General features: G+C 37.2%; 1 protein-coding gene across 9 annotated transcripts in view; it reads right to left on the bottom strand.

Annotated features, from left to right (window-relative positions):
• Positions 1-19,105, bottom strand: part of DENND6A (DENN domain containing 6A) — a 90,033-nt gene that overhangs the window by 9,762 nt on the left and 61,166 nt on the right. For all 9 annotated transcript variants that reach the window (XM_038566099.1, XM_038566093.1, XM_038566096.1 and 6 more), the window contains 9 exons: positions 18,529-18,634; positions 17,812-17,891; positions 16,471-16,533; positions 15,675-15,730; positions 8,184-8,306; positions 7,521-7,616; positions 4,525-4,619; positions 367-432; positions 196-260 (listed from right to left, as the gene is read on the bottom strand). In XM_038566099.1, the coding sequence (XP_038422027.1) occupies positions 196-260; positions 367-432; positions 4,525-4,619; positions 7,521-7,616; positions 8,184-8,306; positions 15,675-15,730; positions 16,471-16,533; positions 17,812-17,891; positions 18,529-18,634 (750 nt within the window). The remainder of the gene's footprint in view (positions 1-195; positions 261-366; positions 433-4,524; positions 4,620-7,520; positions 7,617-8,183; positions 8,307-15,674; positions 15,731-16,470; positions 16,534-17,811; positions 17,892-18,528; positions 18,635-19,105) is intronic.

The following is a 19,105-nucleotide window of genomic DNA, read 5'->3' as shown; positions in this document are numbered from 1 at the left end:
AAGACCAGTACTAGTTGGTAGCGGCAGCTCCACATTTCAAGCCCATAATCATTGCTGCTTTAATCTCCTGATTTTTATGAAGTTTTGGTTCAAAAGAAAGACCTCATTTTACATATCATACATAATGCACATACTGCCTAGATATTGCATACCTGCACAAGGAAATTTAAATTAATAATATAAGCAAGTAATTACCTTCTGTAATTGTTTTATGATCTCTTCATCTCTGTTTAGATATGGCTTATAAGAAGTATAAACTCCTAAAAAGAAAAGAAAATAAGGTAAATAGTAAGACCCAAGTACCCACATAAGTATATATTTAAGAATTGATAAAAATAATAAAATATAATAATAAAAAGTCAATACCAGGTTTAGAATCCAGTGTCTTTAAGTTCTTCAATTTTTTTACTTTAACCTGCTTAGGAATTTCACCTGAAGGAAATATCATAAAGATTCTTATAATTATTCAAGTTTTATATATTACAAAACCGGAATTTTGCAAGATTAATAATCCACTGACTGTTTATTACTTAGTCAGGGATCTTGTAGCTAAAGTATTCTTTTTTGTTAATTTTATTTATTTACTAGAGAAAGAGAGAGAGAGAGAGAAAGCAAGTGAAAGCAGGGGAAGGTGCAGAAGGGGAGAGAGAGAATCTCAAGCAGGCTCCACACTCAGCGCCAGAGCCCAATGCAGGGCTCGATCTCACGACCCTGAGATCACGACCTTAGCTGAAATTAAGAGTCAAATGCTTAACTGACTGAGCCACCCAGGCGCCCCTAAAGTATTCTTCTTAATATCAAATAATATTCAAGAGTTTATTCCTGATACTTTAAAACTGGATAAAGGGAATGCTGGATTATTATAGCATTACGGAAAAAATGTATATAAATTATATAAAATGGGTATTTGATCTTTCATTAATATCCATTACTTAAAACTTTTCCTTTTGTCACTCAATTTATAATTTAAAATATTTGTGCCAAATACATGAAATTGAAAAATCTATGTGCCTAATATTAATAAAATACCCTTGAAGAGTAAATGGAATTGCAAGCAACTCCTATAGTATTCAAAAGTTTTCTGATACCTCCCTGTCTGTTCCCGCATTGTAGAAACTTACACTGCCACCAGGTGGTGACAGTGTATGTCACAACCACAGACCTGAGCCATAAAGGGATAGGCCTCCCAAGCAGCATATGCTGTGTTCTGGTCTTCGGGTCAAGAGAAGCAACAACTCTCTAATTAGGAGAAAAATGCCCCAAGACAAGCACTTAAAAGGATCATTAACACACTACTTTTTTTCCTTACTCTTAGGCAGGGAGAGGGAGGACAAAGTGGACCTAAGAAGTGAAAAACAATCTAGAGCTTATCTAATTCAAGGCTCTAAATTGACAACATATTTTTGTTTAAATTTAAATGCTAACTACAGTTTTCTCTGGGGGTGGTTCTGCAGGAACACAGAATTTTCACTTATAATCTTGTTAAAAAATTTTAGAAGTATGTACTATGGTAAAACTCTACTTTGAAGTACTTTCAATCTTACAGAAAAGCTGCAGAATAATAAAAATGATATCCTAATTTTATTAATCGTCTCAATAATAACTTTAAACAGACACTATTAAATAAGTCGATATCAGGTACAAATAGACTGATTTTTTTCCCATTGATTCAGTAAATGTTAATAAATGCAAGATACTGGAGATAAAAACTAGTTCCTGGTATCAAATAGCTCACAATCTAAAGGCAAAGTAAGACAAATTGAGATATATGACAATTTGGAAGGATATCTGCTGGGATAAACAAGATCCTATAGAAACACAAAAGAGTGTCTTGGCCAAAGAGGAGTGAAAAAATTATTGAGGTTTCCTAAAGGAAGTGATATGTAAGCAGTCTTATAAGAGAAATAAAAAGTTATCCAGGGAGAAAAAGATGTTTGAGGTAGAGTTGAGTCCAGAAGCATTAACAGCATGTTGCCTAAAGAGTTATACATAATGGTAAGGATAGTACTACCACCACATACTCCATCCTTATTTGTGCCAGTCCTGATCTAAGACTACTGCATGAATGATTGCATTTAATCTTCTCTAAGAAGCAGGTTTTATCAAGTCCATCTCACAGATGAAGAAACTAAGGCATGGATAAAACTGACCTGGTATGCACCAGCACTGGCTCTTTCCTGCATCATCATCCACTCTGATTGGCCAATATCCCATTCAGATAGGTTGTTGGCTCTAGAGGAAAAACTTGTCCAAGGACACACAGATAACATGGTTGAACCACGATATGGAATGAGGCAGTCTAACTCCTGAGCCATCACTCTTATCCACTATACTACAGAGGCAGGAATGAAGAGTATGTTAAGACAGGCAAGAGATAAAGCTACAGAAGTACTCAAAGGTCAAATCAAGAGGAACTATAAAGATGTCTAACATCCAAGGTGACTGAGAGATCAGAAGCATGAGCATGGCAGGCAGTGGATGGGGAGACTGAGCTGACAGGATCAAATCTGCATTTAACACATTCTCTGACACGAGGTGGTGATAACGTAAGCCACAGCTACAGGCCTGAACTACAGATAGACAGGACTCATGAGCAGGTCTGCTGTGTTGCACAAAGGAGCTTGAAGTGAAAGAGAAAAGCCCAGAGGATAAAATAGAAGCATTGTGGAGTACTGCTCCTGGGTAGATACAGAACCTGAATGAAGCAAGACGTGTGCGGCAAGGAACGAACAGGGAAGACAGGGAGCCCCTGGAACTCTGTGGAGGAGAGAAAGCCATGAAGCTTTGGGGACAGACTGGGAGAAGAGCAAAGTCCAGAAATACCCAAGTTTCTAGAATTTTTTTTTTTAGATTTTTATTTATCTATTTTAGAGAAGGAAAGAAAAAGTGTATGTATATGTGAGCAGGGGGAAGGACAAAGGGAGTGAATCTGACAGACTCCTCACTGAGCCTGGATCCGTCTCAGATGCTTTTAGTCTAGATTAAGAGGACAAAACTATGAAAATAAATGTCAATATTAAATTAAGATTCTAAAAAATGTTCCATATCTTCTTATAGCTAAGACTCTGGTGACTGCTGTATTCTAAATTATCACTAAATCATAGAGAGAGGATACCAGTGAAATGGCAGGTGACTATGACATTTACAGAATGCCATGAGTCAGGAACTCATCTAGCAAAGAATTTGAGGCTAAAGAGGCTGTTTTAAGAACACACAGATCTGACAGCCAAAGTGAAGTTATCTGCTCCTTCCTCTATTTTTTAAGACTTTTAAGGATTTCAGTATAAGATTGAGTCTAGTGTTTGTAAATAATAGAATTTAAACAGTTATTGCTTCAGTCTAACATATCTATGTAGATTTATGTATATACTGGAAAGAATATCTCATAAATATTAAATAATATTTTAAATATATCTATGTACACCAAAAGAAGTCTTTTTTTTTTTTTAAGATTTTATTTATTTAGAGAGAAAGAGCATACACAAGCCGGCAGGAAGGGAAGAAGGAGAGGGAGAAGTAGGCTCCCTGCTGAGCACAGAGCCTGATGTGGGGCTTCATCCCAGGAGCCTGGGATCATTACCTGACGTGAAGGCAGACAATTAACCAACTGAGCCACTCAGGTGCCCCAAAAGAACTATTTTTTTAAAGATTTTATTTATTTATTTATTCCTGAGAGACACACAGAGAGAAGCAGAGACACAGAGGGAGAAGCAAGCTCCCAACGGGGAGTCCGATGCAGGATTCAATCCTGGGACCAGGATCATGCCCTGAGCCAAAGGCAGATGCCTAACTGCTGAGCCACCAAGGCGTCCTCCAAAAAAAGTCTTTAAAAGTAACATACCATAAAGTTGTTTAAAAATATTTTCAATATCTCAAGTCTCACTATTTCAATAAACAACCCATGACTGTCCAGTGAGGAATGTCAGAGAGACCATTAAATTATCATCAAGTTAACAAAGCTTCTAATCTCTGAATTATTTTACTCATTTAAATACATTCATACATACATACATTCATAATACAACAGTTACGATAGGCCAAATACTATTTATCTCTTCTTCAAGGAAAGCACAACCTTTGACCATTTCTTAATACAATTGCCAGAGAAATGTATAATACTTATTTGAGACCTAGCAGAGAATTTTGTGCCAAGTTCAATAATTCAAGCTTCTACAAGGTTTTATTCAAGCAGTGTTGGAAATTCCCATTTAATTGGGCTTATACATATACTAAAAGTTGCTCAAATTTTGAGGCTTCGTTGTTGTAATTCATTTCATGTTTATAACACTAGAATATTAGATGTACATTTTTTACTAGGAGGACATGATGGGTTACACATAAAAGAATCTGTATATTTTAGTGGGAAGTTATGCTCTTCTCCAAAGGCCCTTATTCAGATCGCCTCCAAAAAAGCTTTCCATTAACATAATTAAAAAGTAATTAAGAGATGAAAACAAAGGGGAAGAAATAAATCTGCTCAGCCAATTCACATACTAAAAACAGAACACTGAGTTTATATTTTACCTGCAGGTTTAAGGTCTCCTATTCGAATAATGTGTGGCCAGTGCTGGAGTGTTTTTGCAAAAAAAGGGTTGGTTACTCCTAATATGACTGAAGGCCTGCATAAAACAAAACAGAAACAAAGTGAGAAGAAGACATATGTTCCAGTGAAGAATAATTTATAATTTCTTTAGACTGAACAATAGATCATCTCTTCCCTCACTCAATGCATTACGTATCAACTGTCTGCCAGGCATCATGTTTAGGACCAGGCAAGTGAAGATGAAAAGACATGGTCTTTCTACGAGCATATAGAACGAAAAGCATACATACCCGATTACAATGCCACAAAGCAGAAAATAGAGAAGGTGGTATATAACATACGATAATTACAAAGGAGAAACGATGTCTATCAGGGTATTCAAAGACAGCTTTACCAGGGGTGCCAGGGTCGCTCAGTCTGTTAAGCATCCAACTCTTCAGTTCAGCTCAGGTCATGATCTCAGGGTCATGATCTTGGGGTCCTAAGACTGAGCCCCACATAGGGTTCCACACTCAGTAGAGTCTGCTTGAAGATTCACTCTCCCTCTCCCTCTGTCCCTCCCGCCACCTGCCCCCACCATGTGTGCACATGTTCTCTCCCTAACATAAAAAAATCGAAAAACAAAGACAGCTTCACCAAAGAGAGGACATTTGTGCAAAGATATGAAAGATGAATAGAAATTCTTTCCAAGTGGGTATGGGAGTTAAAGGTGATGCAGGAGAACAAATAGTATGAGCAAATCAATGAAATGAGATCATGGTGTGCTTGAAGAACTACAAATAGCTCAGCATTCCTACAGCATAAACCGAGAATGATAAACAGTCAGAAATGAAAGTAGATGGGCAGATGCTGGCCAGATTATTAAGTACCAAGTTAATACGCTAAGAAGTTTAAAAATCTTATAGGCATGGGCAGCCCGGGTGGCTTAGCGGTTTAGCGCCACCTTCAGCCCAGGGTGTGACCCTGGAGACCCAGGATGGAGTCCCACGTCAGGTTCCCTGCATGGAGCCTGCTTCTCCCTCTGCCTGTGTCTCTGCCTCTCTCTTTCTCTCTGTGTCTCTCATGAATAAATAAATAAAATCTTTAAAAAAATAAAATAAAATAAATATCTTATAGCCAAATGGAAGGTACTAGAGAATCAAATGGAAGGATGCCACATGAATGAAAATGTAGGAAGATCACTCTAGGGGAAATCTGGAAGATGCTCTACAAAGAGGAGAAGGGTATTGTGGACATTGCTGCTATAAACATTGGGGTGCCCACAATAACCAAACTGTGGAAGGAGCCTTGGTGTCCATCGAAAGATGAATGGATAAAGAAGATGTGGTTTATGTATACAATGGAATATTACTCAGCCATTAGAAACAACAAATACCCACCATTTGCTTCAACGTGGATGGAACTGGAGGGTATTATGCTGAGTGAAGTAAGTCAATCGGAGAAGGACAAACATTATATGTTCTCATTCATTTGGGGAATATAAATAATAGTGAAAGGGAATAGAAGGGAAGGGAGAAGAAATGTGTGGGAAATATCAGAAAGGGAGACAGAACATAAAGACTCCTAACTCTGGGAAACGAACTAGGGGTGGTGGAAGGGGAGGAGGGTGGGAGGTGGGGGTGAATGGGTGACGGGCACTGAGGGGGGGCACTTGACGGGATGAGCACTGGGTGTTATTCTGTATGTTGGTAAATTGAACACCAATAAAAAATAAATTTATTAAAAAAAAAAAACAAAGAGGAGATGGGGTTTGGGAGAATGCAACAGCAGATATGACAAAGACTGGAAATAGTAAGAGCAGGAAGAGACTTTTGGGAAGCAGATAACAAATATTACTATGAGAGAGATTTAATGCTGTTGAATTGATGGAATTTGGTAAAACTTGATGTGGGGCATATTAAGAAGGAGAAATTTATGAAAACTTAAAGTTTTTGATAACTAAGTGAAAAGTAGTACCATTCATGAAAAGCAGCATGGGTTTAGGGAAGAAAACAAGGAGACAGAAGGAATTCAGTTTTATACATTTAGTTCAAGTGCCATTAAGATGTCCAGGTGGTAAAGTGGTAAAAAACAACAACAAAGCTCTGGACATAGGTCTGCACCTTGCAAAGATGTGGGCTAGGCAGATAAATTTCAGTCATCAGTATATGGGTGTTAACAGAGGCAGTGGATATAGATAAGATTCCTCAGAAAGAATTATCAGTCTGAAATCAGATCCCAGAACACAGCACTGAGAACACCAACATTTAAGGTGCTGGCAGAGACAGAGAGATCTGCACAGGAGACTGAGATGCCTCACCAGAGAGCCAGGTGAGACTGGTGTCAAGGATTAAAAAATGCTTTCAAGCTCAACAGCTTAAATGTCGTAAGAAAGGGAAGGCAGGAAAAATAGGGCAGAATGTGCTCATGGGGTTGGGCAGGAAGAGGGTCTTGATGACTATGCAAGAATGACTTAACTAGAGAAATCAACCAGCACACTGAGAAGCAACCAGAAAACCAAGAGGTAGAGACAGTAAATGGAGATTTTTGTTGTTATTCTAGAAATTTAGTTACGAAAAAAAAGGTGAGCAATAGAGCAGAAGCTAAGAGAGAAATGATAAGATAATTTTTCCCCTTTGACATACTGGGAAGAATTTTCATGTTTCCATGCTAATTCAATGAAGAGGAAGAAGAGGAAGAAGGAAAGGGAAGTTATAGAGCAAGAAGAGATAACTGATGCTGTAAGAGGCCCTGAAGTAAGGCAAGAAAACAGAACTCAAAGTATAGTCAGATGGCTATTAATGATAATACAGCTTCCACTAATAAAACTATTCAAAGAAATAAGATTGACAGCTGAAATGTAGAAGTATTATAAGCAGCTCCTAAAACCTTCCTTTATAAAATCAAGGTGCCAATAAGCTCAAGATTTAATTTTAACATAATTTGGTTATATTATACAGGTAATACTTGGTCAATAAAAGTTATTTTGTTTACTCACGGGGCTTGAGTACGAGTAGTATATTCTTTGAATTCACTGTCATGAATAGTGAAATAAGGTCGGAAGTCACTGAAGTACTTTAATGGAGAAATACAGCTGTGGAGCAAGAAGAATATTTAAAACAAAGGGCACAAAAATTAAAGGCCCTACTCAATAACTATAAAACATCAATACACTCAGTATACTTAACAATGTAATAATTTATTTCAGTAAACAGCAAATTCATTTTAGAAAACCAGAAAGACAGTGGAAATGTGTAATAATGTGGAATAGTGTGTTGAAAAAAACACTAGACTTGGGGCTGAAGATGGGGTAAAACTCTGGCATTCTCATTCCCCAGTTAATACATCTTTTACTAGACACTGACTATTCACGCAACTAATATTTGTCAGGTGCCAGCTTTGTCTAAGTGAATGAATGTTTACTAAGTGAATGAATGTTGTCTAAGTGAATGAATGTTACTGTCTAAGTGAATGAATGTTTACTGGAACCTGGTTCCAGCCCTCATGGAGCCTGAATTAATTTTCTCATCCATGAAACAGTACAATCATGAGCATAGCCTTCTAACAAGGCAGGCAGTTGTGTGGATCAACGCAATCAGTGTGCAAACATATCACAGGTGGGAAAATGCAACTATCACCATCAAGAACCAAATATACTCACTTAACAAGTGCCAATACAGTCTCTGATGACTCTGATGGTGATGGTGCCATGACCACAAGGGGCTCCCCCAACAGAACCAGCTCCCAAAGCATCTGACTATGAAGGAAAACTGGGCAGAAACATCTGAAAGATATTTATACAGTAAAAGTGTTATTTATCCAATTGTTTTTTCTTTTAATTCTTAGGTAATAGTTCTAAAAATTTCATATTGATATAAATCCTTCCAGCTATTTATACCTTGTTGTGATATACAAATTCATTTAGAATACAGTAATGCATAAGTCCCTTTTATCCACATAAAAACATACCAATTTGACTCATTCCAATTTTTAGAAAATCAAATGCAATATATTGACACACAAATGGCTAACAAATAATAAAAGCATATAAAATAATTAAATTGTACCATATGTAGACCTATTTCATAATATTGCTCTCTTTCATTTGCATTTCTATTCTGAATATTTTGAAGAAAACAAGAAAAATTAATTTTCCAAAGGATGTTCACAGAATGTACTTATTTTAAAAGCTAATGCTGGAGATCCCTGGGTGGCTCAGCGGTTTGGTGCCTGCTTTTGGCCCAGGGCATGATCCTGGAGACCCAGGACCGAGTCCCACATCAGGCTCCCAGCATGGGGCCTGCTTCTCTGTCTGTCTGTGTCTCTGCTTCTCTCTCTCTCTGTGTCTTTCATGAATGAATGGATAAATAAAATCTTTAAAAAATAAAAATAAATAAATAAAAGCTAATGCTGGGCAGCCTGGGTGGCTCAGCAGTTTGGTGCTACCTTCGGCCCAGGGTATGATCTTGGAGACCTGGGACTGAGTCCCGCGTCGGGCTCCAGGTATGGAGCCTGCTTCTCCCTCTGCCTATCTGTGTCTCTGCATCTCTCTGTGTCTCTCATGAATAAATAAATAAAATCTTAAAAAAAAAAAAAAAAGCTAATGCTTTCAGGGCATCTGGGTGGCTCAATGGGTTAAGCATCTGACTTAGGCTCAGGTCATGATCTCCAGGTCCTGGGATCTAGTCCCACATTGGGCTCTCAGCTCAGCGGGGAGTCTGCTTGTCCTTTTCCCTCTGCTCCTCCCCATGCTTGTGCTTTCCACCCCCCTCTTTTTCAAATAAATAAATAAAAATCTTTTAAAATTTTTAAAAATAAAAGCTACTAGTTTCATAATAAAAAATGATGAAAACAAATCACAAGGGGAAGTTCTAATGCTAAACAATAGAATGATTTCCTGGGCATATCCTTCCCTTACAAAAATGTTCCTTATTTTTATAGGAGCCCTGGAATTAGATGGAAGCCTATCAGGACACAACTCTGGTACACTACTTAGCCTCAGACATTTGGTAACATACTTACTTAGTAATTTCCTCCTATTAGGGTAATGATGTTTCCTAGTAGATTAGAAAATATCTACTTATAAAAATCATAACCAATCTACCTAGTTGAAAACACATACACAAAGAGAAGGAAGGAAGGAAGAATGCTTAAGTGCAAAAATATAAAACATATTTGTGAAATGGAAATTAGGGAAAGTTAATTTTAACTATTCAAAGGCAAGAAAAAATGTGAAGGAAGTAGGAAAAAAAGAAACGAACAAAAACAAAATAATAAACAGTTCAAGGATAAAGCAAGGGAGCTCTTCTTCCTCTTTCTTTCCTAAACAATTTGATCCTAAAGCAGAACATGTGCATGGTAGGTACCTCTGCCAGGAAGGAAAGGAAGACATGTTGGTTCAGAGGAGGGTGAGAGGGCCTATGTGAGATGAGGGAGATATTCACATGGAGGAGGTGGCTTCCTGTGGGGCTTTTGGAACCCAAATGTGGTGAAGAAGGTGTACATGTGTGGAGGTAATCTGATTTGGGGTGACAGAGACCAAGAAGTGTGAGAGGCCTGGAGGAGCATACTGGTATAGGGTATCAGAAGTGTGCTGATGTTGCCCATGGTGGGACATAAGAGCAGGGGAAATAGGGTGTTCACATGGAGAGGCCTGGAAAGAGGTGTAGAAGCACAGTAAGATAGGGAGGGCATTCCTATTGGGCAGCCAGAGCACAAGAAAGGTGAGGATGGCATCCATATGAAGAGAGGGCCTATGTACAACATAGAAGCCTAAATGGGGTAGGAGAATAACCACATGGGGGTCAATCTGGCATGCGTAGAGACTGGGAAGGTTAAAGAAGGTAATCCACGAAGAAGGGCAGCTGGGTATGGAGTGTCAGAGCCTAAAAAGGGTAAGAAAATCATTAGCACAGAGGAGAGGGTTTAAGCAGAGATGACAGATTGGTTACTAACAAGGACCAATCAAATAAATAAATTAAGGATAATAAGAGGTAGTTCCTCAGAAAGGGAAAAGAAATACAAATACAGAAAGGGAGAACACTAGAATGAATCCTGTCTTGTAGGATTGGAATTGGGGGTAGTGGTGTGACTTTATGGTTTTCAATATAGATAGATATAAAAATAAATATAGGTGATCCTTGGGTGGCTCAGCGGTTTGGCGCCTGCCTTTGGCCCAGGGTGTGATCCTTGGAGTCCCGGGATCGAGTCCCACATCAGGCTTCCTGTGTGGAGCCTGCTTCTCCCTCTGCCTGTGTCTCTGCCTCTCTCTCTCTCTCTCACTGTGTCTCTCCTGAATAAATAAAATCTTTTATATATATATATATTCAAAAATGTATATATATATATATTATATATCAGCATGTATGTATGCACCCCTTTACAAATATATATATATCCCCTATATATATAATATGTATCCCCTAGCTCTGTCCACTGGGAGGGCCTAAAATCAGTGATATCCCAATAGCAATGAGTAAAACTAGTACCCAGATCTTGGCTTCTGAATCCTATTCTCCACTAAAAAAAAAAGTAGAGAAATGGCTGAATCCAGAGCTAGGGAGGAAAAAAATACAAGATAATCTTGGAACCCAAAAGGACTGAAAACATATGTCCATACAAAGGCTTATACACAAATGTTCATAGTAGCATTACACATAATTGCTAAAAAGTAAAAACCATCTGAATGTCCCTCAGTGAATTAATGAATAAACAAAATATGGTATATCCACACAATGGAACATCATAAAATGAACAAACAATTCATTGCTACTGCATGGATAAACCACAAAAATGATATGCTAAGTAAAAGAAAGATGCAAAAAGCCACAGATTTTATTATTCTATTTATATGGTTTGGCCAGAATAGGCAAATCTATAGAAATCAAAAGTAGATTAGTGATTTCCAGGGGCTGGGGGGAAAGAAGAAATGGGAAATAATTGCCACTAGGAACAGGATTACTTTTTGAAGTGATCAAATGTTCTAGAACTAGATAGTAGTGATGCACAACTTTGGGAATATAGTAAAAACCACTGAACTCTATATTTTTGAAAGAGTGAATATTATGGTCTGTGAATTATATATCAATTTTTTTAATTAAAAAAGAACAGATTAGCCTGGAACATCTTACACAAGAAAGCAAGGAAGTGTTTAAAGAATGACAAGAATAAAAAAAAAAAAAATAGAGGCCATTTGAAGTGAGACAGGTCTTACTAGCCAAGTTGAGGACAACTGAAAAATCAAATGAGAATAATGGACTTTAATAACCTATTGAAAAACCAGGAAACCAACAGTCCATATGGATATACACAGTATGATGTTTTAAAATATTTCTAAAAATTCTTTGATACCTCCTTTAAAAATGAAGCCTAATTCTCCCTTTCTTAGCTGTGGGCTCAATTAATGGCTTACCTGTAATGAACTGAATGAAGACCGTACACAACTTTGAAGGTTGGGTCATAAAAGACATATTGGCTTTAGCCTGGTCTCAGATCATTCTGAATACTGTGAGAACATTCAAGCTGCCCTATGGCCAGGTCCACATGGCTAGAAATGAGGCCTCCTGCTAGCAGCCACAAGGAACTGTGACCTCCAGCCAGAAGCCAAGTAAGTAAGCCTTTAAGGGAAATAGATCCTCCAGCCGAGACCCTCATGCCCCATTTGTCCAACTGACTAGAATCCTGGCTGATATCTTGACTGTAACTACATAAGAGATCTAGAGCTAGAACCATCTAGTGAAGCTGTCCCCAGATTCCTAACCCTCAGAAGCTATATTAAGTAATATTTGTTCTTTTAAGCCTCAAGTATAAGGGTAACACAGTTACCCACAGATAACACAAAGTGCCCTATACAAAATAATCACAAGAAGGAAAACAAATAGTTTATCAATTAAGAAGCTTGGAGAATATCACAAAGTAAACATCATCAGTAATGAAGCAAGTTATCTCCTTGCCAAAGACACAGAGCTTGAATCTAATTTGAGTAAATCACAAACAAATCTAAATTGAGGGATTTCCTGTAAAATAACTGTCCTGTAATACACAAGATGCTCAAGTGTATGAAAGAAAGATTGAGGATCTATTCCAGAATGAGAGAGAGAGAAACTGCAGAGGCATGACAAGTAAGTACAATAGGTAATTCTGAACTAGATAGTGTTGTGACAACTGGTGACATCTGAATTAATGGTATTAATTTATCAATGTTAATTTCCCAATTTTGATGGCTGCATTAGCAAGACTTGACCCAGCACAAAGGAGATAGATCCCTACATTCAACTGCATTTCTGCCACTCCGCTTCAAACACCTTTCCAGGTCTCAGTCCTTTGCTCTCAAGCTTATTACTCTTGGTATAAAAATATCACCTTCAATATGAGTGATAAACACTTATTCACATGAATAAACCTACAATGTAAGTTCTCTACATACAAAACAAAGACTGTTGTCCTGAATGAAGGACACATCTGAGTGTCAGATATTAAATGCTCAGCACAGCACTATCTCTGTGTAAGCCTATCATGTTTGACTTCTAGTTTTCTCACCTTCTGAGCAACAATGAAAAAACAACAAACTCACTCAACTTTTTTTTGAGATTTTATTTATTTAAGAGAGAGAGAGAGAGTGTCCTACCTAGAGTAGGGGGAGGGGCAGGAGAGAGAAAGAGAATCTCAAGCAGACTCCTTACTGAGCATGGTGCCAGATATCTGGCTCCACCTCACAACCTTGAGGTCATGACCTGAGCAGGAGGCTTGCCCGACTGAGCCATCCAGGTGCCCTTCACTTGTCCTACTTTAAAAACAAGAACATGTCATTCATAATCAGAAGAAAAGATACAAGCTAATAAAAAGTGTCAGTGGTAGGAATAATTACCAGAAAAGCAAAGACAACTGATAATAAACTGAAAAGCATTTAGATTTGTACCCAGCAGTTCAAAAGAAAACATGTCTAGTAACCAAACTTTGTTAACTTATGCCAATTCTTTAATTTATTCCTAAGTATCAAAAGTATAAATGGTAGGGGTGCCTGAATAGCTCAGATAGTTAAAGGGACTGACTCTTGGTTTCAGCTCAGGTCATGATCTCAGGGTCATGAGACTGAGCCCCACGTGGGGCTCTGTGACATGCATGAAGCTTGCTTAGGATTCTCTCTTCCTCTCCCTTTGCCCCCTCCCACCTGCTTGTGTGCAGGTGCTCTCTCTCTCTCTCTCTAAAACAAGAGGGGGGGGGCACCTGGGTGGCTCAGTCTGTTAAGCATTTGCCTTTGGATAGAGCCCCACATCTGGCTCCCTGCTCAGCAAGGAGTCTGCTTCTCCCTCTGCCCCTCCCCCAGCTCGTGCTCTCTCTCTCTCTCAAATAAATAAAACCTTTTTTAAAAAAGTAAAATAGTAAAAAAGAAAAAAAAAAGTAAAATAGTATGCATCCTTCTTAGTATATTTTTCCTGTGATATTATTCCTTTATTTGGGGGACACTCCCTCTTTTCATTCTAAGAATGCTACAATATTTAATTTTTAATTTTTATTTTTAAAAATTTTTTTACAATATTTAATTTTTAAAAGAAAACCAATTTTTAAAATAAGATTTATAATTTACATACAGTAAAATTCACATTTAATAAAGATATAGAACACTTCCATCACTCCAAAGCTTCCCTTGTCCCCTTTGTAGTTGATTTCCCTCCCCCACTCCTAGGCAACCACTGATTTGATGCCTTTCCCTTTTCTAGAATATCATGTAAATGGAATCATTCAGTAAGTAGCTCTTTAATATCTGGCTCCTTTCAGTAAGCATGATGCTTCTGAGAGTCCCCTACACTGCAGACTGTATCAAGGTGCACTCTTTTTTTTTAATTGCTAAGTAGTATTCCACGTACATGCATAATCACAATTTGTTTATCCATTTACCAAGTTATGGACATTTGCATTGTTTCCAGTTTTAGGCTGGTATCAATAGAGCTGCTATAAATATTTGCATACAGGTCTTTGTGTGGATATGTGCTTTCATATTTATTGGGGTAAATTCCTAGAAGGGGGATTACAGAGCTGTGCTAGGACCAAGTGTATAAAACCAATCAAGCATATAAAACTAACCACTCTCTGAAGCAGTCCATGCAGTTTAAAGGTCACACATCCACAAAAGTCTATACACACAAAAAAACCAAACCCGAGAACCCATTCTAAATCTTTTACATGACTCTCAATTACATGTATTACTATTTAAGAACTGCTCAGCAGGGGATCCCTGGGTGGCGCAGCGGTTTAGCGCCTGCCTTTGGCCCAGGGCGCGATCCTGGAGACCTGGGATTGAGTCCCACGTCGGGCTCCCGGTGCATGGAGCCTGCTTCTCCCTCTGCCTGTGTCTCTGCCTCTCTCTCTCTCTCTCTCTGTGTGACTATCATAAATAAATAAAAATATTAAAAAAAAAAAAAAAAGAACTGCTCAGCAACAGCAATGGTTTCTCAAGCTGGAGTACACAGCAGAACTGCCTAGGAGCTGGAACTTGAGCATCAATGATTTCTCTTCAGCTGGTCTGGGCAAAGCACAGGCACCAGTACTTTTTCCTTTTATAAGTGTTAGATTCTCTTTCCCTTTTTTAAATTTTGCATCATGAAAAGTCTCAAACATACAGAAAAATAAAGACAGTAGTGTAAGAACCCTCATTTATATGTCTAGAGTTAACAATATCTTACCATTTTTACTTTATTAGTTTTTTTTTCTTACTGAAGTATTTTTAGAGTCTCAGGCTCTACTGACTGAGCTAGCAAGGCACTTCTCATCGAAGTATTTTAAAATAAAATACAAACTGCATGGCATTTCATCTCAAAATACTTAAAAATGCATCTCTAAAAAGTAAGTCCATTTTCTTACATCATTACAATACCATTCTCACACCAAACCAAACAAAAAATAATTTGTTTCTACCATGTAATACCCAATCTATATCCAGATTTCCCTATCAAAGCTCATAATATACAGTCAGGGATGAACCACTGATTTATAATATGTGAAATATAATGCGTATTTTCTTCCAGTGTTTTGTTTTGTTTTTTTTACCTATCTTCCTTCCAGTTTTTTCCATATGTAAGAAAATATTCATTTTCTAAAGAAATTCAAAACAATATCACAAAGTAAAAGAGAAAAGGGAGTTAATAAAATTTACCTGAAAAGATCCACCTCATGAACAGTAGGTAAAATAACAGATATATGTGTGTCTGCCTGAGATAAAAAAGAAAGAGTAAAAAAGATGTCACTAAAATTGACAGTAATTGATTCTGAAAAGATCTATCTTGTGATCAATAAGCCATGTTGCCCTATCTTTTGATTCCCTTCCTCCAGGAACAGCTACAAAGAAAAGGGGTCTTAGCAATCTCCCCTAACACAGTAGAAGATCAAAGATGAAAGATTCCTTGGATAAAGTACTAATCCAATAATCAGATGTCAGATTAATTCACAACTGCATGAAATACTATCGTAACACTAGTTGATACATATAACAGGCAAAATTAGTTTTCCCACTGTTTTCCATTTTAATTCGCTTCAAACAATGGGAGTGCTAATACACCAGCTGAAACATTTCAAATAAAAACTTCAGCCCCACCCATGAACAGATGTAGCTTTGGGGGAAATGAAAGACAATCATAACTACAGAATCCTTTGACTGAGTTTCCTACAAACAAGTCTGTTGACTACTCTTCTAAGAGGGTTTTTGTATTTTCCCCTAGACCTCACTGTAACAGTATATATTCTGAGTTCTCTAGTATCTACCAGATAACAAGAAAAACAATCTGAGAAACATTAGAAAGTTTATTATCAATTCATTACAAAATTATTTAATGGAGTATTTCAGTAATATTCAGAAATATATCATAAACTCAAGAAACTCTGCATTTGCTAGTTTAAGAATTCGGTTAAGGAGACTATATATGCTAGATTACTCTGCTACAGTACCACACTACCTGCTGAGTTAACTGCGCTATTTGAGTTGTCCCAGGCTTGTCATGACATGTGGGAATCCGTACCTTAAAGAGAAAGAGAAGAAATTAACTTTGGATATAAAAGAGAAGAATGTCCTTTATATAATTTGTGAGTCCCATTACAATGAGGGATCATAAACTCTCTTAACCACTAAAAAAGTACACTCAGCAATGCCTAAAAAGCCATAAAAACAAAGTATTTATATCAGACTTAAAAACTACAGTCCTATTTATCTTTAGTCACAGCAGAAAGTTAAGTGAACTGAGATCTCCATATTCCCAGACACATGGAAATCACTAACTCGCTGAGAAGCAAATGTGCTGAAAAACAGAAAAAGGGCATCAGCTTCATACTGCTTCTTGTTTATTGTTCCAATCTTTGCTTCATTAATATACACACACCCAAACACACCCTCTCAAGCTTGCCCAACTATGGGATAAATCTAACAGGAAATCATGAGAACTCTCAACCTAGAGCTATGAGTACTACTTTTGATGATCTCCCAGGGAAAAAACAGAACACATCCTACAGAAGTGAGTACATCTAAAAACAGAGCATTGCCAAAAATAAGTCCAACTTGAAAATGAATTGCAAGAGCACTTAGAGAACATTCATACAAAGCCTAGAGCAAAATGTAAATTCATTGGGAAAAAAAGAAAAAAAGAAAAAGAAAGCAAAAGTGAATAGAGCACAATACCCTGGGATAGACATGTCTGGTCTAACACTATACATCAAGAAGATCATTTAAAACTAAGAACCACGGCTTTCCTAATTTATTTTCATTTTTACTAATTTATACTCAATTCGACAAGTATTCTGCAATGCCACCCATCTCTGGAGGGCCATGGAGTTGCAGAAGTCTAGAAGGTGACTTTTTTTTTTTTTTTTTTTAAAGATTGTATTTATTTATTCATGAGAGACCAGAGGGAGAGGCAGACACATAGGCAGAGGGAGAAGCAGGCTCCCCGCAGGGAGCCTGATGCGGGACTCAATCCCAGGACAACCTGAGCCAAAGACAGGTGTTCAACCACTGAGCCACCCAGGTACCCCTAGAAGGTGGCATGGTGGCATTTACATTCACATGTATTATATAAGAATGATACCTCCATGTAAACTCTACAGGATGAAATGGGACAGATGGCCCCTGGAGTTATGTGACTAATGACTCTGCAACAGAATGGACTATGGTATCACTTTACTCCTCACATACAAATGAAAGCAGTAATAGTACTGAACATCATTAGGAAGTTAAAAAGCAAAACTCATCTATAAACTTCCTAGAGTTCCTCAGAAAAAGAGACAAATGAAATAAAAGGTATTACCTTCATTACAACCCCCATAATAGGCAGATGTAATGTCTTCCCTGGCACTGGGGCAGGCCATCGATCAACATCATTACAAGCTGAAAAATAAAACATTTCCTTATTATAAGTTCAAATATTAAAATATGAAAAATGGAACATTAGAAATTAGAACTCCACTTTCCATAGAACTCCACTTTCCACTTCCTTCCTTGGAAGGTGGAGGATAAAAGGTAAAAGAAAAAAAAAAAGGTAAAAGAAAAGTAGTGAAAATATCTTACATATACCAGAAATATACCTGTGTTCTAGGATATGAATTGGTTTATAAATTTTTTAAAAGCAAAAAAAAAACAATAGGTTTAAAAAAGAGAGTTTTCCTATTCTCTAACAAAATTAACTACAAAAGCATACCACCTGATAGAGGTCTCTGTATTGAGGAACATAAAGATTTCCGTTTAAACAGTATTCTAAGAAGCAAAACTGTCAACTCCATATTTATTATTATCCTAATAAATAGGCATCATCTCTGTTGCAAAAGGAGACAATAACAGATATGGTCTTGGGTGTTGTTAGGTAAAGGTGCAGAATAGTTTTGTACATCTCTCTCTTCTACCATATAGCCCTTAAAATTCTTAACTAATTTTTTTAGAAAGCCAACTTTATAATTATCAGCCATTTCTAGCAAAATTCTTAAAACTCCTTCATAAAGGTATCTAACTCATACAATGTTTAACTTACCTGCTTCCAAATAAGGTTCACTCTTTTCAAAATACTCTGGTGCTATTTGTTTGAGCACAGTATGAAAAAAATGAATATAAGGTAGTTTGCTGATCAAAACCAAGGACTGGAGAGAAAAAAGAAACATAGTTGTTTTTTTTTTTAATTTTCCTAATGATTGTAATTTAAACTTGTCATTTCTTACATACTCAATTACTAGCAAGCTAAAATCAGCAAAAAGTGTGGATTTTGAAATAAAGCTTTTGCAGTGGATGGTTAAAAGAAAAACTACATAAAACTATAGTCGCAGAATGTAAAAAGTTTAACCTAGTACCAAACCTTAAGAGCATAAGGACACATTCACAGATTCTCCTGCTCTTCAGGAAAAAGAATTTCCTAACAGACAAATGTCATGGATAATTTCCAAAGCCTCACTACTATTTTCATTAGCAAAGCAGTATTAAGAATTAGCTAGATGAACTCTTCCTAATACTGAAAGAGCAAACTGTTATGCTTTTTTTCAAACTAAGACCTATGATTGTTCTATTTTAGTTTTCAACAGTTACAGCCATATACTTAGAAATTGAGACTTGGGGTG

Source organism: Canis lupus, chromosome 20, assembly GCF_011100685.1.
Source record: "Canis lupus familiaris isolate Mischka breed German Shepherd chromosome 20, alternate assembly UU_Cfam_GSD_1.0, whole genome shotgun sequence".
In the NCBI taxonomy this organism is placed as follows: domain Eukaryota; kingdom Metazoa; phylum Chordata; class Mammalia; order Carnivora; family Canidae; genus Canis; species Canis lupus.
This window is presented reverse-complemented; position numbering and strand designations above follow the sequence as displayed.